General features: G+C 39.3%; 1 protein-coding gene across 2 annotated transcripts in view; it reads right to left on the bottom strand.

Annotated features, from left to right (window-relative positions):
• The window catches only part of LOC129858511 (protocadherin-11 X-linked-like), a 285,587-nt gene that overhangs the window by 257,913 nt on the left and 1,812 nt on the right, over positions 1-25,862 (bottom strand). For both annotated transcript variants that reach the window (XM_055927801.1, XM_055927802.1), the window contains exon 2: positions 15,761-16,346. In XM_055927801.1, the coding sequence (XP_055783776.1) occupies positions 15,761-16,300 (540 nt within the window). In that variant the 5' untranslated portion in view covers positions 16,301-16,346. The remainder of the gene's footprint in view (positions 1-15,760; positions 16,347-25,862) is intronic.

Raw genomic sequence — 25,862 nt, 5'->3', positions numbered from 1 at the left:
AATGTCAAGTTCATATGTGAAAGAGACAGGTGAAAGGGAAGCCATAGAGATAGCCTATTTAAATGCACTGCAATACCACCATAGACTAAAGAGACAGAGAGACTCCACATTAAAAAGCTTTTCACCCAAGGAGTACCAAATCAGTAGGCCACAGTGATGCCCGAGGAAAATGAAAACAAATGCATGTAATCCCCATGAGAAACTGACTCTGACTGTTCAAAGTAATTGCCTTCCCCACAAAAATGTAGCACTAATATTTATGATTACAGATCAGCTATGCGGTAAAGATGGGTCCTGGCATATTTGCCATCGTTATGATTTAGAGAGAGCGAGAGAGCGAGAGAGAGAGAGAGAGACCTAAGAACCTAAATGAGACCCATGCATTTTAAGAAACAAAGAGGGTCTTTGAAGGTCTTTCAGTCAGAAGCAGTTTCATGCTAAAACAAGAAAAAACAGTCTCTTTAAAGAAATAAGCTTCATGCAGCACATAATGTTGGAAGAGATTACTCTGTCTAGGCACAGCTATGAAACCAGATTAAGATACATACATTCTGACTGTGAACGGTACAATTTAGACCAAATGTGTTCATTTGACTACCCAGTATGTTTAGAACCAGTATAGTTCCTGTACCAATAGAGTAAGGACCATGGTAGAGGGAAGAAGGAGGCCAATACTATGTCCTGGTAGCTGCAGTAGAGACACAGGGTTGTTGTTGGTGTTGGGGTTTCACTTGATGTGAATATTGTCGCCGGTCTGAAGCACTGCCAAATGACAGAAGTCCCTTAAGAAGAGCCAAAAGCACCGCTGCCTGAATGAGGATGGTTACTTTATGGCGAGTAGCTATAAACTATATACACGACTGGACAGCAAGAATAATGACCTTCTAATAACACTGAGTTCTAGAAGAAGATGAGTTCTAGAAGAAGATGAGTTCTAGAAGAAGATGAGTTGTAGAAGGAGATGAGTTCTAGAAGGAGATGAGTTCTAGTAGAAGATGAGCTCTAGAAGAAGATGAGTTCTGTAGAAGATGAGTTCTAGTAGAAGATGAGTTCTAGAAGAAGATGAGTTCTGTAGAAGATGAGTTCTAGAAGAAGATGAGCTCTAGAAGAAGATGAGTTCTGTAGAAGATGAGTTCTGTAGAAGATGAGTTCTAGTAGAAGATGAGCTCTAGTAGAAGATGAGCTCTAGAAGATGAGTTCTAGAAGGAGATGAGTTCTGTAGAAGATGAGTTCTATAGAAGATGAGTTCTAGAAGAAGATGAGTTCTGTAGAAGACGAGTTCTAGAAGGAGATGAGTTCTAGTAGAAGATGAGTTCTAGAAGAAGATGAGTTCTAGAAGGAGATGAGTTCTAGAAGAAGATGAGTTCTAGAAGGAGATGAGTTCTGTAGAAGATGAGTTCTAGAAGGAGATGAGTTCTGTAGAAGATGAGTTCTAGAAGGAGATGAGTTCTGTAGAAGATGAGTTCTAGAAGGAGATGAGTTCTGTAGAAGATGAGTTCTAGAAGGAGATGAGTTCTAGTAGAATATGAGTTCTAGAAGAAGATGAGTTCTAGAAGGAGATGAGTTCTAGGAGAAGATCAGTTCTAGTGGAAGATGAGTTCTGTAGACGATGAGTTGTAGAAGGAGATGAGTTCTATAGAAGATGAGTTCTAGAAGGAGATGAGTTCTAGTAGAATATGAGTTCTAGTAGAAGATGAGTTCTAGAAGGAGATGAGTTCTGTAGAAGATGAGTTCTAGTGGAAGATGAGTTCTAGAAGGAGATGAGTTCTGTAGAAGATGAGTTCTGTAGAAGATGAGTTCTAGTAGGAGATGAGTTCTAGTGGAAGATGAGTTCTAGAAGGAGATGAGTTCTGTAGAAGATGAGTTCTAGAAGGAGATGAGTTCTGTAGAAGGTGAGTTCTAGAAAGAGATGAGTTCTAGAAGGAGATGCGTTCTAGTAGGATATGTGTTCTAGTAGGAGATGAGTTCTAGTAGGAGATGAGTTCTAGAAGGAGATGAGTTCTGTAGAAGATGAGTTCTAGAAGGAGATGAGTTCTGTAGAAGATGAGCTCTAGAAGAAGATGAGTTCTAGTGGAACATGAGTTCTAGAAGATGAGTTCTGTAGAAGATGAGTTCTAGAAGGAGATGAGTTCTGTAGAAGATGAGTTCTAGAAGGAGATGAGTTCTGTAGAAGATGAGTTCTAGTAGGAGATGTGTTCTAGTAGGAGATGTGTTCTAGTAGGAGATGAGTTCTAGAAGATGAGTTCTGTAGAAGATGAGTTCTGTAGAAGATGAGTTCTAGAAGAAGATGAGTTCTAGAAGAAGATGAGTTGTAGAAGGAGATGAGTTCTAGAAGGAGATGAGTTCTAGTAGAAGATGAGCTCTAGAAGAAGATGAGTTCTGTAGAAGATGAGTTCTAGTAGAAGATGAGTTCTAGAAGAAGATGAGTTCTGTAGAAGATGAGTTCTAGAAGAAGATGAGCTCTAGAAGAAGATGAGTTCTGTAGAAGATGAGTTCTGTAGAAGATGAGTTCTAGTAGAAGATGAGCTCTAGTAGAAGATGAGCTCTAGAAGATGAGTTCTAGAAGGAGATGAGTTCTGTAGAAGATGAGTTCTATAGAAGATGAGTTCTAGAAGAAGATGAGTTCTGTAGAAGACGAGTTCTAGAAGGAGATGAGTTCTAGTAGAAGATGAGTTCTAGAAGAAGATGAGTTCTAGTAGAATATGAGTTCTAGAAGAAGATGAGTTCTAGAAGGAGATGAGTTCTGTAGAAGATGAGTTCTAGAAGGAGATGAGTTCTGTAGAAGATGAGTTCTAGAAGGAGATGAGTTCTGTAGAAGATGAGTTCTAGAAGGAGATGAGTTCTGTAGAAGATGAGTTCTAGAAGGAGATGAGTTCTAGTAGAATATGAGTTCTAGAAGAAGATGAGTTCTAGAAGGAGATGAGTTCTAGGAGAAGATCAGTTCTAGTGGAAGATGAGTTCTGTAGAAGATGAGTTGTAGAAGGAGATGAGTTCTATAGAAGATGAGTTCTAGAAGGAGATGAGTTCTAGTAGAATATGAGTTCTAGTAGAAGATGAGTTCTAGAAGGAGATGAGTTCTGTAGAAGATGAGTTCTACTGGAAGATGAGTTCTAGAAGGAGATGAGTTCTGTAGAAGATGAGTTCTGTAGAAGATGAGTTCTAGTAGGAGATGAGTTCTAGTGGAAGATGAGTTCTAGAAGGAGATGAGTTCTGTAGAAGATGAGTTCTAGAAGGAGATGAGTTCTGTAGAAGGTGAGTTCTAGAAAGAGATGAGTTCTAGAAGGAGATGCGTTCTAGTAGGAGATGAGTTCTAGTAGGAGATGAGTTCTAGTAGGAGATGAGTTCTAGAAGGAGATGAGTTCTGTAGAAGATGAGTTCTAGAAGGAGATGAGTTCTGTAGAAGATGAGCTCTAGAAGAAGATGAGTTCTAGTGGAACATGAGTTCTAGAAGATGAGTTCTGTAGAAGATGAGTTCTAGAAGGAGATGAGTTCTGTAGAAGATGAGTTCTAGAAGGAGATGAGTTCTGTAGAAGATGAGTTCTAGTAGGAGATGTGTTCTAGTAGGAGATGTGTTCTAGTAGGAGATGAGTTCAAGAAGATGAGTTCTGTAGAAGATGAGTTCTAGAAGGAGATGTGTTCTAGTAGGAGAGGAGTTCTGTAGAAGATGAGTTCTGTAGGAGATGAGTTCTGTAGAAGATGAGTTCTGTAGAAGATGAGTTCTAGAAGGAGATGAGTTCTGTAGAAGATGAGTTCTAGAAGGAGATGAGTTCTGTAGAAGATGAGTTCTGTAGAAGATGAGTTCTAGAAGGAGATGAGTTCTGTAGAAGATGAGTTCTAGAAGGAGATGAGTTCTTTAGAAGATGAGTTCTAGAAGGAGATGAGTTCTGTAGAAGATGAGTTCTAGAAGGAGATGAGTTCTGTAGAAGATGAGCTCTAGAAGAAGATGAGTTTTAGTGGAAGATGAGTTCTAGAAGATGAGTTCTGTAGAAGATGAGTTCTAGAAGGAGATGAGTTCTGTAGAAGATAAGTTCTAGAAGGAGATGAGTTCTGTAGAAGATGAGTTCTAGTAGGAGATGTGTTCTAGTAGGAGATGTGTTCTAGTAGGAGATGAGTTCTAGAAGATGAGTTCTGTAGAAGATGAGTTCTAGAAGGAGATTAGTTCTGTAGAAGATGAGTTCTAGAAGGAGATGTGTTCTAGTAGGAGATGAGTTCTGTAGAAGATGAGTTCTAGAAGGAGATGAGTTCTGTAGAAGATGAGTTCTAGAAGGAGATGAGTTCTGTAGAAGATGAGTTCTGTAGAAGATGAGTTCTGTAGAAGATGAGTTCTAGAAGGAGATGAGTTCTAGAAGGAGATGAGTTCTAGAAGGAGATGAGTTCTGTAGAAGATGAGTTCTGTAGGAGATGAGTTCTGTAGAAGATGAGTTCTGTAGAAGATGAGTTCTAGAAGGAGATGAGTTCTGTAGAAGATGAGTTCTAGAAGGAGATGAGTTCTGTAGAACATGAGTTCTGTAGAAGATGAGTTCTAGAAGGAGATGAGTTCTGTAGAAGATGAGTTCTAGAAGGAGATGAGTTCTGTAGAATATGAGTTCTAGAAGGAGATGAGTTCTGTAGAAGATGAGTTCTGTAGAAGATGAGTTCTAGAAGGAGATGAGTTCTGTAGAAGATGAGTTCTGTAGAAGATGAGTTCTAGAAGGAGATGAGTTCTGTAGAAGATGAGTTCTAGAAGGAGATGAGTTCTGTAGAAGATGAGTTCTGTAGAAGATGAGTTCTAGAAGGAGATGAGTTCTGTAGAAGATGAGTTCTGTAGAAGATGAGTTCTAGAAGGAGATGAGTTCTGTAGAAGATGAGTTCTGTAGAAGATGAGTTCTAGAAGGAGATGAGTTCTGTAGAAGATGAGTTCTGTAGAAGATGAGTTCTAGTAGGAGATGAGTTCTGTAGAAGATGAGTTCTAGAAGGAGATGAGTTCTGTAGAAGATGAGTTCTGTAGAAGATGAGTTCTAGAAGGAGATGAGTTCTGTAGAAGATGAGTTCTAGAAGGAGATGAGTTCTAGAAGGAGATGAGTTCTGTAGAAGATGAGTTCTGTAGAAGATGAGTTCTAGAAGGAGATGAGTTCTGTAGAAGATGAGTTCTAGAAGGAGATGAGTTCTGTAGAAGATGAGTTCTGTAGAAGATGAGTTCTAGAAGGAGATGAGTTCTAGAAGGAGATGAGTTCTGTAGAAGATGAGTTCTGTAGAAGATGAGTTCTAGAAGGAGATGAGTTCTGTAGAAGATGAGTTCTAGAAGGAGATGAGTTCTGTAGAAGATGAGTTCTAGAAGGAGATGAGTTCTGTGGAAGATGAGTTCTAGAAGGAGATGAGTTCTGTAGAAGATGAGTTCTGTAGAAGATGAGTTCTAGAAGGAGATGAGTTCTGTAGAAGATGAGTTCTGTAGAAGATGAGTTCTAGAAGGAGATGAGTTCTGTAGAAGATGAGTTCTGAAGGAGATGAGTTCTGTAGAAGATGAGTTCTGTAGAAGATGAGTTCTAGAAGGAGATGAGTTCTGTAGAAGATGAGTTCTGTAGAAGATGAGTTCTAGAAGGAGATGAGTTCTGTAGAAGATGAGTTCTGTAGAAGATGAGTTCTAGAAGGAGATGAGTTCTGTAGAAGATGAGTTCTGTAGAAGATGAGTTCTAGAAGGAGATGAGTTCTGTAGAAGATGAGTTCTAGAAGGAGATGAGTTCTGTAGAAGATGAGTTCTAGAAGGAGATGAGTTCTGTAGAAGATGAGTTCTAGAAGGAGATAAGTTCTAGAAGGAGATGAGTTCTGTAGAAGATGAGTTCTGTAGAAGATGAGTTCTAGAAGGAGATGAGTTCTGTAGAAGATGAGTTCTAGAAGGAGATGAGTTCTGTAGAAGATGAGTTCTGTAGAAGATGAGTTCTAGAAGGAGATGAGTTCTAGAAGGAGATGAGTTCTGTAGAAGATGAGTTCTAGAAGGAGATGAGTTCTGTAGAAGATGAGTTCTAGAAGGAGATGAGTTCTGTAGAAGATGAGTTCTAGAAGGAGATGAGTTCTGTAGAAGATGAGTTCTAGAAGGAGATGAGTTCTGTAGAAGATGAGTTCTAGAAGGAGATGAGTTCTGTAGAAGATGAGTTCTAGAAGGAGATGAGTTCTGTAGAAGATGAGTTCTGTAGAAAATTAGTTCTAGAAGGAGATGAGTTCTAGAAGGAGATGAGTTCTGTAGAAGATGAGTTCTGTAGAAGATGAGTTCTAGAAGGAGATGAGTTCTGTAGAAGAGGAGTTCTGTAGAAGATGAGTTCTAGAAGGAGATGAGTTCTGTAGAAGATGAGTTCTGTAGAAGATGAGTTCTAGAAGGAGATGAGTTCTGTAGAAGATGAGTTCTGTAGAAGATGAGTTCTAGAAGGAGATGAGTTCTGTAGAAGATGAGTTCTAGAAGGAGATGAGTTCTAGAAGGAGATGAGTTCTGTAGAAGATGAGTTCTGTAGAAGATGAGTTCTAGAAGGAGATGAGTTCTGTGGAAGATGAGTTCTAGAAGGAGATGAGTTCTGTAGAAGATGAGTTCTGTAGAAGATGAGTTCTAGAAGGAGATGAGTTCTAGAAGGAGATGAGTTCTGTAGAAGTTGAGTTCTGTAGAAGATGAGTTCTAGAAGGAGATGAGTTCTGTAGAAGATGAGTTCTAGAAGGAGATGAGTTCTGTAGGAGATGAGTTCTAGTAGGAGATGTGTTCTAGTAGGAGATGTGTTCTAGTAGGAGATGAGTTCTAGTAGGATGAATGTATATTCATGGAGTGATTCTTTAAACATGAAGTAGTAATTACTAAGAACTCCACATTTGTTTAGTGAGTAACGATTTGACCATTGACCCCGCTGACATTAAAATAACTGTACTACGACTTTGATGAAATTCATAGGAGTGATTTTACCTCTGCAATACAGTGAATCATAACATATTGGCCCTTCATACAATATGGTTGTTAAATCTTAGTATAGACTTTAGTATCTGGGACTTTGGCACTGTGCTTCCATCCAGTCAATGTCATAGGTGCTCCTAAAGATGATTTATGAGCCAGACAGATTATTCCCCACCTCTGTCTCATTGTCACACATTTAGAGCATTTCAATCAGTTTCAGAGCGCTATAACTAACTATCTATAATGGCTGTTTATTTTTACTTCAGTGAATTCAAATTAGGCTGTTGGTTTGTGATAACATTTAGGGCAAGCAAACTTACTGTAGAAAAGGTTAAGAATATGAATCACTGGGCCCTAAGGTGCAGTGACAATAACCTTAAAAATAAAATACAAAACTGTACAGTTTAAAAAGAAAGCAGATACTTCAGCTTCACCCAGACTGGACTCCTCAACCATGGTGATGAAGGATTCATCTTGTCGCGGGTGTCGTCGGAAGGATGAGACCAAGGTGCAGCGTGGTTAGCATACATACTTTTAATAGTAGATGTCGCCAACAAAACAGTAAACAATACAAAAACAAACAGTGATGCTCATAGCCTGTGCCATCAAACAAAGTTAACTTCCCACAATGAGGTGGGAAAAAATGCATAAGTATGGTTCCCAATCAGAGACAACGATAGACAGCTGTCCCTGATTGAGAACCATACCCGGCAAAAACCTAGAAATAGAAATTAATAGAAAAACAAAACATAGAATGTCCACGCCAAATCACACCCTGACCAAACCAAAAAGAGACATAGAAAGGAATCTAAGGTCAGGGCGTGACATTACATTACATTACTGGAGACCATCGCTGGAGGCTCCGTACTGGAGAACGTGTCTGGAGGCTCCGAGCTGGAGACCGTCTCTGGAGGCTCCGGGCTGGAGGCCGTCTCTGGAGTGGAGAGACATACAGGAGGCCTGGCTCTGGGAGCAGGCACAGGACTCACCAGGCTGGGGAGACATACAGGAAGGTTCTTCCTTGGCCGAGGCACAGGATACACTGGGCCATGGAGGGTCTCGAGTGCAGAGCTGGCACAACCCATTCTGGCTGGATGCCTACTTCCACCCGGCAAATGCGGGACGCTGGCACCGAGCACATCGGCCTGTGAATGCTCAACCGAGACACAGTGCGCATCACCCCATAGCACGGGGCCTGACTAGTCACATGCTCGCCACGGTAAGCACGGGGAGTTGGCTCAGGTCTCCAACCTGACTCAGCCACATTCCCCGTGTGCCCCGCAAAACATTTTTTGGGGGGCTGCCTCTCGGGCTTCCTTGCCAGCCGTTGTCCCTCACAACGCTGCCGCTCCGCCTTAGCTGCCTCCCTTTCCTCCCTTGGACGGCGACACTCCCCAGCCTGCCTCCAGGGTCCCTTACCATCCAGGATCTCCTCCCATGTCCAGGAGTCCTCTCTACCACGCTGCTTGGTCCTTTGGTGGTGGGAAGTTCTGTCACGGGTGTCGTCGGAAGGATGAGACCAAGGTGCAGCGTGGTAAGCGTACATACTTTTAATAGTGGATGTCGCCAACAAAACAGTAAACAATACGAAAACAAACCGTGAAGCTTAAGGCTATGTGCCATCAAACAAAATATAGGGATCATATATCTAGAGATTTTGTTTAACAAGTAATGTTTATTTTTTTCCCCAAAATCTAGGTTTAAATATATTTGCCACCCATATTTTCAATACTTTTGTACACCCTCCTCTTGCAAGGATGAATGCACTGAACATTTTTCTATAATAATTTATGAGATTGGAGAACACATTGGGATGGAGACCATTCTTCCACAGACACTTTCCAGATCCTTGATATCCTTCGGTCAGCACTCATGGACTGCCCTCTTCAATTCATAGGGTGACCACATGTCCCGTATTTTGGCCATTTGTCCCATATCCCACAACCATACAACCATGTCCCACTTTATATCAATAAATTCAAACACCAATATTGTCCGTTTTTCAGTCAGACACTACAACCTGTTTCTTTTGCAATCACATTGCGCTTTTGACAAGATATATACTACAAGCCAAAAAGTATGTGGACACCTGCACGTCGAACACCTCCTTCCAAAATCATGGGCATTAACATGGAGTTGGTCCCCCCTTTGCTGCTACAACAGCCTCCACTCTTCTGGGAAGGATTTCCACTAGATGTTGGAGCATTATTGCGGGGACTTGCTTGCATTCAGCCAAAAGAGCATTAGTGAGGACAGGCTCTGATGTTGGGCAATTAGGCTTGGCTAGCAGTCATTGTTCCTATCACAAAGGTGCTCAATGGGGTTGAGATCAGGGCTCGGTGCAGGCCAGTCAAGTTCTTCCACACCAATCTCGACAAACAATTTCTGTATGGACCTCGCTTTGTGCACGGGGGCATTGTCATGCTGAAACAGGAAAGGGCCTTCCCCAAACTGTTGCCACAAATTTGGAAGCAGAGAATCGTCTAAAATGTCATTGTATGCAGGTGCGTTAAGATTCCCCTTCACTGGAACTAAGGGGCCTAGCCCGAACCATGAAAACAGCACCAGACCAGGATTCCTCCTCCACCAAACTTTACAGTTGGCACTATGCATTGGGGTAGGTAGCGTTCTCCTGACATCCGCCAAACCCAGATTCGTCTGTCGGACTGCCAGATGGTGAAGCGTGATTCATCACCCTAGAGAATGTATTTCCACTGCTCCAGAGTCCAATGGAGGAAAGCTTTACACCGCTCCAGCCGATGGTTGGCATGGTGATCTTAGGTTTGTGTGTGGCTGCTCGGCCATGGTAACCCATTTCATGAAGCTACCGGCGAACAGTTCTTGTGCTTTCGTTGCTTCCAGAGGTAGTTTGGAACTCAGTAGTGAGTGTTGTAACCAAGGACAGAACATCTTTACACTCTACGCGCTTCACCACTCAGCGGTCATATTCCGCGAGGTTGTGTGGCCTACCACTTTGCAGCTGAGCCATTGTTGCTCCTAGATATTTTCACTTCACATTAACAGCACTTACAGTTGACCGGGGCAGGTCTAGCAGGGCAGAAATGTGCCTAACTGACTTGTTTTTAAGGTGGCATCCAATGACAGTGCCACGTTGAAAATCACTGAGCTCTTCAGTAAGGCCATTCTACTGCCAATGTTTTTTCTATGGAGAATGCATGGCTGTGTGCTCAATTTTATACCCCTGTCATAAATGGGTGTGGTTGAACTAGCCGAATCGACGAAGTTGAAGGGGTGTCCACATACTTTTGTAAATAGTGTATGTATAGAGATCTATAAATTAAACATTTATGTAGATATAGAACATCTTGTCAATGATTTTAGTCATCCAATGATATTAGTCATCCAAAGATGTTAGTCGTCCAATGATATTAGTCATCCAAAGATGTTAGTCGTGCAATGATATTAGTCATCCAAAGATGTTAGTCGTCCAATGATATTAGTCATCCAAAGATGTTAGTCATCCAATGATATAAGTCGTCCAATGATCTTAGTCGTCCAATGATATTAGTCGTCCAATGATATTAGTCATCCAATGATCTTAGTCGTCCAATGATATTAGTCATCCAATGATATTAGTCATCCAATGATATTAGTCATCCAATGATATTAGTCGTCCAATGATATTAGTCTTCCAATGATTTTAGTCATCCAATGATGTTAGTCTTCCAGTGATATTTGTCTTCCAATGATATTAGTCGTCCAATGATATTAGTCTTCCAATGATATTAGTCTTCCAATGATATTAGTCGTCCAATGATATTAGTCTTCCAATGATATTAGTCGTCCAATGATATTAGTCTTCCAATGATATTAGTCGTCCAATGATATTAGTCTTCCAATGATATTAGTCGTCCAATGATATTAGTCGACCAATGATATTAGTCTTCCAATGATATTCGTCGTCAAGTGATATTAGTCGTCAAGTGATATTAGTCGTCAAGTGATATTCGTCGTCAAGTGATATTAGTCGTCAAGTGATAGTAGTCGTCAAGTGATAGTAGTCGTCAAGTGATATTAGTCGTCAAGTGATATTCGTCGTCAAGTGATATTAGTCGTCAAGTGATATTCGTCGTCAAGTGATATTAGTCGTCAAGTGATATTCGTCGTCAAGTGATAGTAGTCGTCAAGTGATATTAGTCGTCAAGTGATAGTAGTCGTCCAATGATATTAGTCGTCCAATGATATTAGTCTTCCAATGATATTAGTCTTCCAATGATATTAGTCGTCAAGTGATATTCGTCGTCAAGTGATAGTAGTCGTCCAATCACAACAATCAAACGTTCCATCTCAGTAGCAAACAATGATGTAGAGCCGCAGTTGGCTGATATTGGGGGCAGCTAACTGAAATCGCCTCATTGCAGACTCTTTCAATGTTTCAGATTGTCATCTGATGTATCTTTGAATCGTGTTGATGACCTCATTAAATCTAGAGGAGACTGGGATTGAATCACGTTGATGACCTGTTTATATTTAGAGGAGACTGGAATGGAATCACGTTGATGACCTGATTAAACCTAGAGGAGACTGGGATTGAATCACGTTGATGACCTGATTAAATCTAGAGGAGACTGGGATTGAATCACGTTGATGACCTCATTAAATCAAGAGGAGACTGGGATTTGAATCACGTTGATGACCTGATTAAATCTAGAGGAGACTGGCATTAAATCACGTTGATGACCTGATTAAATCTAGAGGAGACTGGGATTGAATCACGTTGATGACCTGATTAAATCTAAAGGAGACTGGGATTAAATCACGTTGATGACCTGATTAAACCAAGAGGAGACTGGGATTAAATCACGTTTATGACCTGATTAAATCTAGAGGAGACTGGGATTGAATCACGTTGATGACCTGATTAAATCTAGAGGAGAATGGGATTGAATCACGTTGATGACCTGATTAAATCTAAAGGAGACTGGGATTAAATCACGTTGATGACCTGATTAAATCTAGAGGAGACTGGGATTGAATCATGTTGATGACCTGATTAAACCTAGAGGAGACCGGTATTGAATCACGTTGATGACCTGATTAAATCTAGAGGAGACTGGGATTGAATCACGTTGATGACCTGATTAAATTTAGAGGAGACTGGGATTGAATCACGTTGATGACCTGATTAAATCTAGAGGAGACTGGGATTGAATCACGTTGATGACCTGATTAAACATAGCGGAGATTGGGATTGAATCACGTTGATGACCTGATTAAACATAGCGGAGATTGGGATTGAATCACGTTGATGACCTGATTAAACATAGCGGAGACTGGGATGGTGCTTTGAATATGTCAGCCTTTCATAGCTATGCTAATGGTGGTGGATGGGCCGACGGGCTAGGCTATTTATCATTGGCTATAACATCCCTTTTATACAATACTGATGGAAGTCTCCCTTGCCACTGGCCATGATCTGATGCATATCATTTAGACAAAACCAGCACAGAATTGTTTGTTTCCTCTTGTCAACCTCTGGCGGAAGATAATGTGTCAAAATCAGAAACAAATGAAAACTGGAAGAGCTTGACAGTGAGCTGAACACAGACAGTTAGCTGAACACATGCAGTGAGCTGAACACAGGCAGTTAGCTGAACACATGCAGTGAGCTGAACACAGACAGTTAGCTGAACACATGCAGTGAGCTGAACACAGGCAGTTAGCTGAACACATGCAGTGAGCTGAACACAGACAGTTAGCTGAACACATGCAGTGAGCTGAACACAGACAGTTAGCTGAACACATGCAGTGAGCTGAACACAGACAGTTAGCTAGCTGAGCTCTTTGTTTAATTGTCCATTCTGCAGCAAGCAGCATCCAACGAAGAACATTAATCAATTATGAAATGCCAATTTGAGTGATTTGGAGAGAGAGCTCCAACATGTTGAATCTATTGCAGTATTACGGCATAACTGGCATCTTTAAATGAACATACAGTATAAATAAACTCTGGCGTTACACATTTTCAACATTTCTCTTTGTTTTCTATGACTGGCAGAACCTAATTGTTCTACCATCTGCTCATAATAGCCAGACAAACAAGTTAGATGTAAACATTTTTAAACAAAGATGAGTTGTTGCTCAAAATCCACACAACGAAATAAAGACTTCCTCTTTCTCTCAACACCAAGTTTATCTGGCTCTCATATAGCAGGATATTGATCTACACAAGGTGATCCCGACAACGCCCGCCCACAACAAATGCTGTTAAGATACACTGAAAATCCCTCAAAATAGTAAGGATTCGGTTTCCTGCAGTGTGGTGCAAATCTCTTTAAAATTCTTGGAGAAAAATAACATTTGGAGAAGTGTAGAACCCAAAACAACCAAAATCAATACCGATATCCCTTGAGCCTGACCTGCCTCACACGGTCAACGTCTCAAATGGTACCCTATTCCCTATATAGTGCACTACTTTTGACCAGAAACCTATATGGAATAGGGTGCTGTTTGCGACACAGTCAGGGCCTGAGGAGGAACCTGTAAAGAGGTCCGCTTTAAGTGATAAAATCTGTTCCTGACGGAAGAGACTCCTGCATCCATGCATGGTATTACTTTCCCCTGACCTTGGACGTGTTCTTAGAATACCTTTGCGTCATTCCAAGACGACGTAGCAGTACCACCACTGACGCTGCTAATGGTAAACATTCCATTTTAGAATCCCATAATTAAAAGGTTGCTATGGATCATACTGCAACACTTATTATTAAGGTGGCATTACTGGTTTCATAAAGGTGTTATAGATGCCTTATTTTAGGCCTATACCACTTTCAAGTAAAGGGTTACTGACCATGATGTGTGATATCAAACAGACTATGTGGGATGTTATTGTGTATTATCCCTCCATATGAAAAGACAGAGCCAACCTGGTTTTGAATTAAGGTGGCTGTCATTTCTCATCTGTCCTTTCTAATATCAGCTAGCCTACAGTATATGTCTATCAGCTGAGGGGACAGAACTGGCCTACTGTGATGACACACAATGGTAGCAGTTCCAGCTTGAGGTCTGGAACAAAACAGGAACTCTGTGATGACACACAATGGTAGCAGTTCCAGCTTGAGGTCTGGAACAAAACAGGAACACTGTGATGACACACAATGGTAGCAGTTACAGCTTGATGTCAGGGACAAAACAGGAGCACTCTGGTGGTAAACTATTATTCTGTATGGAGCTCCAAGACAAATCTCTGAGGACCATACAAAGATAGTCCAAGGGGTGGATTAAAGACCAGCAGCTATTCTAGGAATGCTCGCACAAACCCCAAAAGAACTAAACTATGCCCTGTACTGTAAGACTGTACAGTGCACTTCTAAAATTCACTTGAATTAATGTCCTCCTGGGTACTGTACCTCTATGTTGTATTTATGTTTATGGACTGCTTTTCAGAAAACCTCTTTTGAATGAAACGGATGGATAGAAAATACAAAACAGACATATTTCCCCAAGGAAGATAAGATACGGAACTGAATTTAAATAAACGAGAGAGAGAGATAAAAAAAGCAAGGATAGGAAATATAAAATAAAATAAAAAATGAGGCAAGGATATGAAACAGCAATAATATACATGCGAGGAGATAACAGTCATGAAAGGGTGATGGGAATGACTGGAGATCATCATCACTGCTATGTGCCAAACATTGGGCTGGTCATTTTCCAGGCATGAACAATTCAGGACGTTTCAGCGGGGGAGGCTTTGGCACAGAAATAACTCATTCAAAATGCAAATTGGTAATCAAGTCAGACATGAGCAGCAAGGAAACTGTTAATTTTCACACAAAGCAAACTTAATATGAGACAACCTGTGACTTGTCTCATTATCATCTCACATCGAGCTCCCAAAAAACATCCTCGTGTCACCGAGATGAGACAACCTTTCCAAAGCAACCTTTTCATGTAGATGCTTGTTATAGAAGACTATCTGCTACTGCCTTTACGTGTGTTTAGTGCCCCCCCCCCCCCCCCCCCCCCATAGCAAATGGTGTGCTATATCTCCTCTCAAAAAAATTAAGAATTAGAATTCACAAGCAGGCCTCAGATAATCTGCAATATTCATCTTCCTCCACGATGTATTGAGAATTGTCTAGACTATGAATGGAGAATGCATGACATTATCCCACTTTCTGGTTTTAGGCCGACTTCATTAAGGCAAATGAGAACATTGCGCTGCGATTGAATAGAACATCAATTAGATGATAAAAATAACGGTGGGTTCTGCATGAGGCACTTATTCGCATAATACAGTACAGTCCATTTCTCAGCAATAATCTACAATATTCCCGACATTTAACCCTTTTTTCATAGAAACTGGAGGGATATGCTGCGTCTGCAATTTCCTAGAGGGACTTTTGTTGTTATGGTTTATAGCAAAACTACACCTTGCTTTTCACTTGCTACACATAATGACATAAAGCCTTTTCAAGGAAAGCATGGTGGTTACATGGCGGCCTAAGGCTCTGTTCTGATTTAAGCATGAAAACGTGGCCCATAAAGTCTAACTACAAAGAACAGCTCTACTAACACACAGCCTTATAGGTTCAACTAAATGCAGGCAAACAGCAGTGATACTGGGAGGGGTGGTACTGTATGTAGCTAGTTAGTACCTAATACATCTACCCTGTCTTTTATGGAATTTTGAATTATGGAATATTTAAAATGATTTAAGCTAGCGTTAAATGCCACAGTTGACAATCTTCTGGTGTTAACAATTTGTGTAACTGTTTTTCAAACAAATAAAGATGAAAACAAATCATTCTTAAGAAACTATTGATCTTCATGTCAAGCACACAAGCAGTGACAGTCACTCGATACTGATAGAGAGAAGTGTGAGCTCACCTTAACAAGTTCATAGTGTTGGATCCCATTGATCCCCACATCTGGGTCAAATGCAGAGGGCACGGGGTACCGGGTGTTGATGGCTGTGTTCTCTGGGATGGAGATGTTTATTACGGTGGACTGGAAGAGTGGAGCGTTGTCATTGATGTCCTCAATCAGGAACCGGATCTTAACCAGACGGAAGATCTCGTCGGGCAGAACGGCTACTTCGATCTCGTAGAAGCAGCGCTTCTCGTTGAATACTCCCGAGCAGAGCTTCTCTCGGTCGATACGATGAGCCGTGGTGAAGATCTCCCCGGTGTTGGCCTCTACCCTCACCAAAGGCACATCGCCCGTTTTGTAGACGGGCTTGAACTGCAGTGGCGAGGACAGCTTGAAGTCAGGGTCAAGGTTCAGGTCCAAGTCCTTCCGTAGGTTCCCGATGCGAACATTCTCGGGCTGCTCCTCTCTCACCGTGTAGTCCTTCTCTTGGGCCCAGGACAGTAAGACCAGGCAGGTGAGTAACACCACCAGCACATGAGCTTGACCTGCTAAGTCCATAATCAGAGGGTGGGAGTATTTTTTTCTTAAAGCTGCAACTCTGTCACTGGGGTAGAGAGCGAGAAAGAGGGAGAGAGACAGAGAGAGGGAAAGAGAAAGAGTCATGTCTCTGCAAAAGTTACATGACACACAGGTTACGTCTGAAAAGGGCACCCTATTCGCTGTATAGCGCACTACTTTTTGGCACCCTATTCCCTGTATAGTGCACAACTTTTTGACCAGAGCTCTATGATCAAGAATCGTGCACTATTTAGGGAAGAGGGTTTCATTCCAAACGACCCATGTATTCTGACTGTAATTAGTATGATTCTCCCTTATGGAGAGGGTTGAACTTGACCTATCAACCTAACTAGATCTGAGCCTGCATCCCTCCAATGTCTTTGAGACCAATTAACAGACATTTTACACAATTAACCTTTGATGACACCCCGTTGAACACAAAGACACGAACAGGTTATTAGTTGCCGTATTCCATCAATCCGTTACATTGTAGTAATCAACCAATTCATATTTTCATCGCAGGGAGGGTGTGTGTGTGTGTGTGTGTGTGTGTGTGTGTGTGTGTGTGTGTGTGTGTGTGTGTGTGTGTGTGTGTGTGTGTGTGTGTGTGTGTGTGTGTGTGTGTGTGTGTGTGTGTGTGTGTGTGTGTGTGTGTGTGTGTGTGTGTGTGTGTGTGTGTGAATCAGAGGAGATCATCATTGGCGTAGTCGATACACAAACTTGTATGAATGTTTTTTGATGAGTTTAGCTAGTGTGAGGCGTTACGTTTGGTACATGAGATGACCTTGTGGTGTCATCGAGTTTGAAATATATGCATTTTGGGAATCAGTCAGATCGTTACGAGCAGGAAACATGGGAAACCGACTAAGATTTGGCCCTGGTCTAAAGTACTATATACAGTATGTGTACTATATATGGGCTATGGTACTATTTAGGACGCAGCCTACATCCATCTTCCATTGGGGTGGATAGGTGTTACTGCGTGTGCAATAACCTTCATTTTAATGCAGAACCATAGATTAGAAATACATTGCTCATTTTAACAGCAAATTAACTTTAAAGTCTCATTTGTTGAGTATCTGATTTTTTATTTAAATAAATGGAATGTGAACGATTCCGTGAATGCCCTGCCATAAGAAAACACCATGTTCTGCATAATAATTAAGTGACGCATTACGAAAGCCACCATGTCTCACATTAGGATATAATTATATTATCATAGAATATAATCACAAATTGAAATCATTAACATGAGTTAATAGTTTTCTCTAACATGCTACATGTATTGTTATTAGATGGAAAAGAAGTGGTCTGTCTGATATCTCTCTCTCTCTATCATTAAGCCCATGGTAAATGAGTAAATAGACAATACTAAAAAGAAAAACCCCCTATGGTTTTCAACACCATCTGACAGCATTCATAAATCAGTGTTTTCTTATTTGATGCCAGTTTACTTGGTAGATCATTCCACAATTCTATCATGGGCTTTGTGTGCTAAAACCTGCCTGGAGGGCAAAGGTCCCTATTGCCAAAACCAAACTAGGCCATCCAAAAAGGGAGCATGGAGATATGATAGCAGTTGCTCTGCTTCTTATAGCAAGAACACATTTCAGGTTATTTGGATTAGAAGTTACGGTAACACTATACTTTTTTAAATTTAATTTCAGGGCTCTTTTACAAAAGGAAACCTGGACCAACGGAGACTTAAAGGTAGTTTAATTAATGCATTATCATGCAGTTGTGATGCATTTTAAGATTTGTCATGAGGACCCATCTCTGCTTAGGTATGTAGCGCCCCTCATTGCTGGCTCAGTAAGACACATTTTTTTATGTAACTTTAGTATCAAGAAATATTCCAAAATTGTGGAAAGTTTTCTACCACTCCATAAGGGATAGTCATGATCTTAATCATTGTTGACCCATTTACAGGAGCCCTTGTCTTGCAAAAATACTATTATCATTGGTCAACAAACAGCTATGTTACTATCTATCTGTAAATGGTGTTCTTAATATGAATCAATCTGGATTCAGACCTAAACTTAGGACCACTACAGCTACCATGATTGTTGTAAATTATATTGCAAATGCCTTAGATGATAGAATGAATTGTACTGCCATGTTTGTAGCCTTGTCAAAAGCATCTGATACTGTAGACCATGTTATTCTGATTAATAAGCTGTCCTCCATAGGGTTGGGTAAAGATGTATATCAACGGTTTCATAATTATCTCAATGACAGAACTCAGGACATCAAGGTAGATAGGGTCAAATAGGAGTTCCTTGAGTTACATAAAGGGGTGCCCCAAGGTTCGATCCTCTGCCCACTACTGTTTACAATCTAAATAAATAACATTGATAATGCTGTAAAAAAAATGTTTTATATAAATTTGTATGCAGAAGATACAGGGTTGTATTCAATTGCTCCATCGGTGGGCCTAGACTTTTCACATTTGAAATTTGATTTTTATAGCACTGCAGAGGTCATTGTTGGATCTAAAGCTAGTGCTAAATGTAAACAAAACAACATGAATACTTTTTTTCTAGGTCCCATAACCCAGATTTAAATGCATTTGTAATGACTAGTTCGAACAGTACACACATTGAGCGAGTTCCTTCCTAGAAATATATTGGTATCTTCCTTGATGACAAACTGTCATTTAAAAAACATGTCACTGAGCTGGTGAAGAAGTTAAAGTTCAAGGTTGGTTTCTTTTACAGAAACAAAGCACGTCTGACTTTGGTTAATAGGAAGTAAATTGTCCAAGACACTTTTATGTCTATTTTAGATTCAGGGGATATTATCTATATGCATGCAGTAGCATCTACACTTAAACCACTAGATTATGTTTTCTATTGTGACCTTAGGTTTGTTACTGGTGATGATTCTAGAACTCACCATTGTGCCCTTAGGTTTGTTACTAGGGATGGTTCTAGAACTCACCATTGTGCCCTTAGGTTTGTTACTGGTGATGGTTCTAGAACTCATTATTGTTCCCTTAGGCTTATTACTGGTGATGATTCTAGAACTCACCATTGAGCCCTTAGGTTTATTACTGGTGATGGTTATAGAACTCCCCATTGGGCCATTAGGTTTGTTACTGGTGATGGTTCTAGAACTCACCATTGTGCCCTTAGGTGTATTACTAGTGATGATTCTAGAACTCACCATTGTGTCCTTAGGTTTTTTACTGGTGATGGTTCTAGAACTCACCATTGTGCCCTTAGGTTTATTACTGGTGATGGTTATAGAACTCACCATTGTTCTCTTAGTTTTATTACTGGTGATGGTTCTAGAACTCACCATTGTTCTCTTAGGTTTATTACTGGTGATGATTCTAGAACTCACCATTGTGCCCTTAGGTTTGTTACTGGTGATGGTTCTAGAACTCATTATTGTTCCCTTAGGCTTATTACTGGTGATGATTCTAGAACTCACCATTGAGCCATTAGGTTTGTTACTGGTGATGGTTATAGAACTCCCCATTGGGCCATTAGGTTTGTTACTGTTGATGGTTCTAGAACTCACCATTGTGCCCTTAGGTGTATTACTAGTGATGATTCTAGAACTCACCATTGTGTCCTTAGGTTTTTTACTGGTGATGGTTCTAGAACTCACCATTGTGCCCTTAGGTTTATTACTGGTGATGGTTATAGAACTCACCATTGTTCTCTTAGTTTTATTACTGGTGATGGTTCTAGAACTCACCATTGTTCTCTTAGGTTTATTACTGGTGATGATTCTAGAACTCACCATTGTGCCCTTAGGTTTATTACTGGTGATGGTTATAGAACTCACCATTGTTCCCTTAGGTTTATTACTGGTGATAATTCTAGAACTCACCATTTGGCCATTAGGTTTGTTACTGTTGATGGTTCTAGAACTCACCATTGTGCCCTTAGGTGTATTACTAGTGATGATTCTAGAACTCACCATTGTTGCCTTAGGTTTATTACTGGTGATGTTTTTTGAACTCACCATTGTGTTTTGTGTCAAAAAGTCGGTTGGGCCTCTTTATATGTAAGGAGAGAGCAGCATTGTCTTGTGTTGATCTACAAAGCACTGATGCAGAAACTTCCTATGTATCTATCAATTTAGACTTACAAATTGCCTAACACAGTCTCAGGCTTGAATAACACTGGATGACCCTTCGGTTTCCACAGAGTTGGGTAAAGCGTATTTTAGTTTTTTTGCGCCCTTTATGTGAAACAACTTACAGAGTCATGATCGGAGACCTCTATGTTGATAAATATGTCAGTTTTTCTTAATATGTTTTGTAATGTTGTGTATTGTATGTGTTTGGCGTATTCATGCAGGGCTCATCTGTAAAACAGATCCTAGTCTCAGTATGACTTCAAAATAAAGGTGATATAAAATAGGAGAATTCATGACCCCTTTTTAATGTCAAACCTTGGAAGACATCTTCAAATAAATAATACATGACACCACAGGTGTAATACACTGGGGTTAAACATGGATGTCTTCAATAACGCTTCGCTTCGCTTTTTTTTTTTTTACATCATTCCAACAACTTACATCCAATCACTAACATATGAATTTGTTATTTACGTCTCGCTGCATTCCAGGCCTATCCATCTGATCTCTGAGCGTTTACCATAAGCCTTATAGGAGATGTAGACTCCCACAACACATTGGTTAGGAGGTAATAAAGAGAGTATCAATCTGCCTTTCATTTCCCCTCCCAGCTCCGTTATTTAATATCCATCACAGAGATTATGCACAGCTGTGTTGAGAAGCGTTCTGAGGAACTGTGCATTTTCTATCTACAGTACATAGCTAGTACACTGTCTTGAGAATTCATCTATGACTACCGTATGAAAACTTTACAATATGGGATATTTTACATTGAGATGGTGGTGCCATCTAACTGCCATAACAGCATCCCTAAAGTAAAACAATTACTACAATATTTGAAGGATTTAATCAAACTCATTTGGAATCAGCCAGAGAGGCAAGGTGTTCTATTGTTCTATCCTATATTCTTATCTGACTGTCTTTCTATCATTGTCATAAAGAAGAACTCAGGTGAGACTCATTATAGGGTTAGAATCCTTATAGGGTTAAAATCATTATAAGGTTAGACTCATTATAGGGTTAGGGTTAGACTCATTATAGGGTTAGACTCATTATAGGGATATACTCATTATAAGGTTAGACTCATTATAGGGTTAAGGTTAGACTCATTATAGGGTTAGGGTTAGACTCATTATAGGGTTAGGGTTAGACTCATTATAGGATTAGACTCATTATAGGGTTAGGGTTAGACTCATTATAGGGATAGACTTATTATAGGGTTAGGGTTAGACTCATTATAGGGTTGGTATTAGAATCATTACAGTGTTAGACTCATTATAGGGTTAGACTCATTATAGGGATAGACTCATTATAGGGTTAGACTCATTATAGGGTTAGAGTCATTATAGAGTTGGGGTTAGACTCATTATAGGGTTGGGGTTAGACTCATTATAGGGTTAGACTCATTATAGGGTTAGGGTTAGACTCATTATAGGGTTAAGGTTAGACTCATTATAGGGTTAGACTCATTATAGGGTTAGGGTTAGACTCATTATAGGGTTAGACTCATTATAGGGTTAGACTCATTATAGGGTTAGACTCATTATAGGGTTAGGGTTAGACTCATTATAGGGTTAAGGTTAGACTCATTATAGGGTTAGACTCATTATAGGGTTAGGGTTAGACTCATTATAGGGTTAAGGTTAGACTCATTATAGGGTTAGGGTTAGACTCATTATAGGGTTAGGGTTAGACTCATTATAGGATTAGACTCATTATAGGGTTAGGGTTAGACTCATTATAGGGATAGACTTATTATAGGGTTAGGGTTAGACTCATTATAGGGTTGGTATTAGAATCATTACAGTGTTAGACTCATTATAGGGTTAGACTCATTATAGGGATAGACTCATTATAGGGTTAGACTCATTATAGGGTTGGGGTTAGACTCATTATAGGGTTAGACTCATTATAGGGTTAGGGTTAGACTCATTATAGGGTTGGGGTTAGACTCATTATAGGGTTAGACTCAATATAGGGTTAGACTCATTATAAGCCTGTTGGGTTAGAAAAACATTGCTGACGGTATCTACATGACAGCCATCTATGTGAAGGTTCCTCTCAGCAGCACAGATACGTGTATAAAAACACAGTCACATAAATGAAAACACTGCATGGGGGATGTGATTTGCTTGTCTTTGATGTTTTCACCTTTCATAGAGGGAAAGAAGGGATCATTTAGCCATGATATGCTCAGCTCTTTCACCAAATTACACCATCTTCAAAACTATACATTGGATCTAATGGGATCGAGCAAAGAGCTACAACTTTTACAGTTTCAAAAAAGAACAGTTTGACAACGAAGAATTGGGAAAATAATGAATGAATGAATAATGAAAAATAAAGTTTAAATGTCAATCAAGCAGAACATCTTTCCATGCTAACATTTCACTAGGCTCCAGAAAGAGCTATTTTGAGCCCTAGGCAAGACAACTCTGCTTCTCTCCTCTCTCTGGAGACAGAGCTGAAATGGGGGAGGCTGGTAGCAGACAGCTCCTGGATTACTTTACATGACAATATGATGGACAGGCCAGTCGGGCAGGGTAGTATTATCAGACTGAGCTGTGGCAGAGGAGAGAGAGGGGGGGAAACACCTTCACCTTTCCAAAGAATGTATTTATCTGGCATCTTAAACGGAAGATTGATGGAGTCACTCCAGAAATGGAGGAGCGGCAACAAACTTCTCTATCCCCAAAACTGTGATTTGGGTGTCCATGGATATACATGAAGAGATATTTCTTATAAGCCTTGCAAGCTGGACTTGCAAAGCGACACAATCTTGGTAACCCCAGTCTCTATCTCTCTTGGTTCCATGGATCTTCGACAGACTGGCAGACAGACAGGTTTATTGTCAAGATCTATTCAGTCTCCCTTTAAAAGATCTACAGCCTAGAAGTTTCCTTATCTGGTTGTCACAAGAGGAATAATGGTAGATTTGTCATCACTGAGTAACGACTGTGGTCTTCAGAGCTAGGGCAGAGGAGATTCGTGCTGATAAAAATGAGCCATTTAAAAAAAAAATGCTAAATCGTATTGTCTTTTTGACATTTTAGCTCAGATAAGACGAATACATTGTCAATATGTCTTAATTCTTTTGTCAAATTTGTTAAAATCTAATTTAGTCCCAATGTACAGTAAATGCATCAATCATATATCAGTCCCGAGGTAAAATAAATCAAACATTTCAAAGTTATGAGAATATTATTTAGCTTTTGTGCAGTTGCATTATTTTCTGGATAGAAATGTCAACACGATGAGATAATAATCAAAATAATTTCTGTTTTTAATATGAGAAAGAAAACGTCAAGATATTCCATAGATACATCACTAAGAATGACCAACACAGAGGTGATAACATCACAAAAAATTGGCATGAAAATCCTTTACATCACGTCAGTTCATATGATAACACTACCTCTAGAGGGCAGTGAAGAGACATGTTAGTTAATTACACATTGACTACCAGCGCCAATATAAAGATCAGGATCATTTGAACATCTAATGCTAAAAGAGGAAAATTTTTATTTTTTTGATAACATTTGCTTTATTCAAACTTTTGATTGGATAATCAAACAACCCTTCAAATAAATGTGTATTTGTCACAAACACAAGTTTGTTTGGTAGCTATGGAGAGTAGTGAATACTATTAGTTCAGTATATTATTGTCATTTTTCTAGGAAAGGGAATAGCAATCATTCTTGAGAAACCATTGGCTTGGTAACCCGTTTTTTAACATCTATGCATTTGGAGAGAAAAAAAAGTAGTTTAGCGCAGCAAGATTAAATTTACATTTACATTTAAGTCATTTAGCAGACGCTCTTATCCAGAGCGACTTACAAATGAGACGTGTTTGGTGTGTTAGCCAACGAGTTGATGACGACTATACTGTTCACAATAAAATACACATCATTGATACCCATGATTGTGTTTGTGTTTGATGGTGGCCATGCCCTATGAGACAGACATTATGTACTGTGCAAATTATGTTTATCGTTCTAAATCATTGTGGAAGTTAGGCTACTGAAGAAATATAGACGTGATTTAAATTCAAATACAATTATAGTTAAAGTTGTATTTGTCACATGCACAAGTACAGTGAAATGCCTAACTTGCACGCTCGACTCAACAGCGCAGTAATCAATATCAAAATAGCATAACTAAAACAAATGAAACATATAATAGAGACAAGCACAGTGTCAATACCACATGTACAATGTGCAGGGATACTGGAGTATTTCAGGTATGTATGTAGATATAGGAGGGTATTAGAGAAAGTGACTGGTAGCAGGATTATTAATAATAATAATAATAATAATAATGATAATACTAATAATAATAATAGTCATATAAAAATATATATATAATATAATTTTATATATATGATAATAATATGATATAATATATATGATAATAATAATATAATATATATTATACTAATAATATAATATAATATATATGACAATATAATATAATATATAATAATAATATGATGTAGTACGTATGATAATAATAATATAATAAAATATATACGATAACAATAATATAGTATATTATATATGGCAATAATAATATAGTACATATGATAATAATACTATAATATAATAAATATGATAAAAAATAATATGATATATTATATTTGATAAAAATAATATAATGTAATATATATGATAATAATACTATAATATATATGAAAATAATAATATAATATATGAAAATAATAAAATAATAAAAAATATCATAATAATATCATATAATAAATACAATAAGAGGAAGAAGGAGGACCATTCACAACCACATTTTGAAGCTGGCAACTGGAGTCTCAGATATTGTTTTGGACACTGTTGATATAGCTTCACCAGCTACAAAACCACGAACCAATATAAAACCAGCAAGTTATGAATTGGTGGACTTGTAAGAGGCGACACCAGTTACAGTCAAAATTGCACGTCCAAGTAGAACACTCAGATGTCACACTTAACTACCATTGAAGAATAGTTTATCATTCAACTAAGCAATGGTTAATTATCACAACTAAGGACAGGACAACTAAGCGCACTGGTGTACATTTGAATGAATGCAAAACTAAGAGACTGTAGACGTGTTATGATCACTAAGGTGTAGATCTAACTAAAGCTTTATCAATCTTTGTTAGCCTACACTGCCTACACCATATAAATTATCAGAAAAGCTTAGAAGACTCAACACGTCTTTCTAAGAGTAAATTCAGACATGTCATCTAAGTCAGAAAAATCATTAAGCAATCATTCTTGGATAACATGCTGTGAATAAAATGGGAATAGCCTCCATTTGCTCAAACAAGGAATAGGCCTATGGTTAGTTTATATAATAATACTTATCGTCCTCTACAATAACAGTATGACATCGCCTGCTATGTCAAATGTAAAGGCTATATGGTAGTGACTATGTTGCCCATGTGAATCCCCTCAATAAAAGAAGCATGGATAACCTA

The sequence above is a fragment of the Salvelinus fontinalis genome, chromosome 6 (genome assembly GCF_029448725.1).
Source record: "Salvelinus fontinalis isolate EN_2023a chromosome 6, ASM2944872v1, whole genome shotgun sequence".
Classification (NCBI taxonomy): domain Eukaryota; kingdom Metazoa; phylum Chordata; class Actinopteri; order Salmoniformes; family Salmonidae; genus Salvelinus; species Salvelinus fontinalis.
This window is presented reverse-complemented; position numbering and strand designations above follow the sequence as displayed.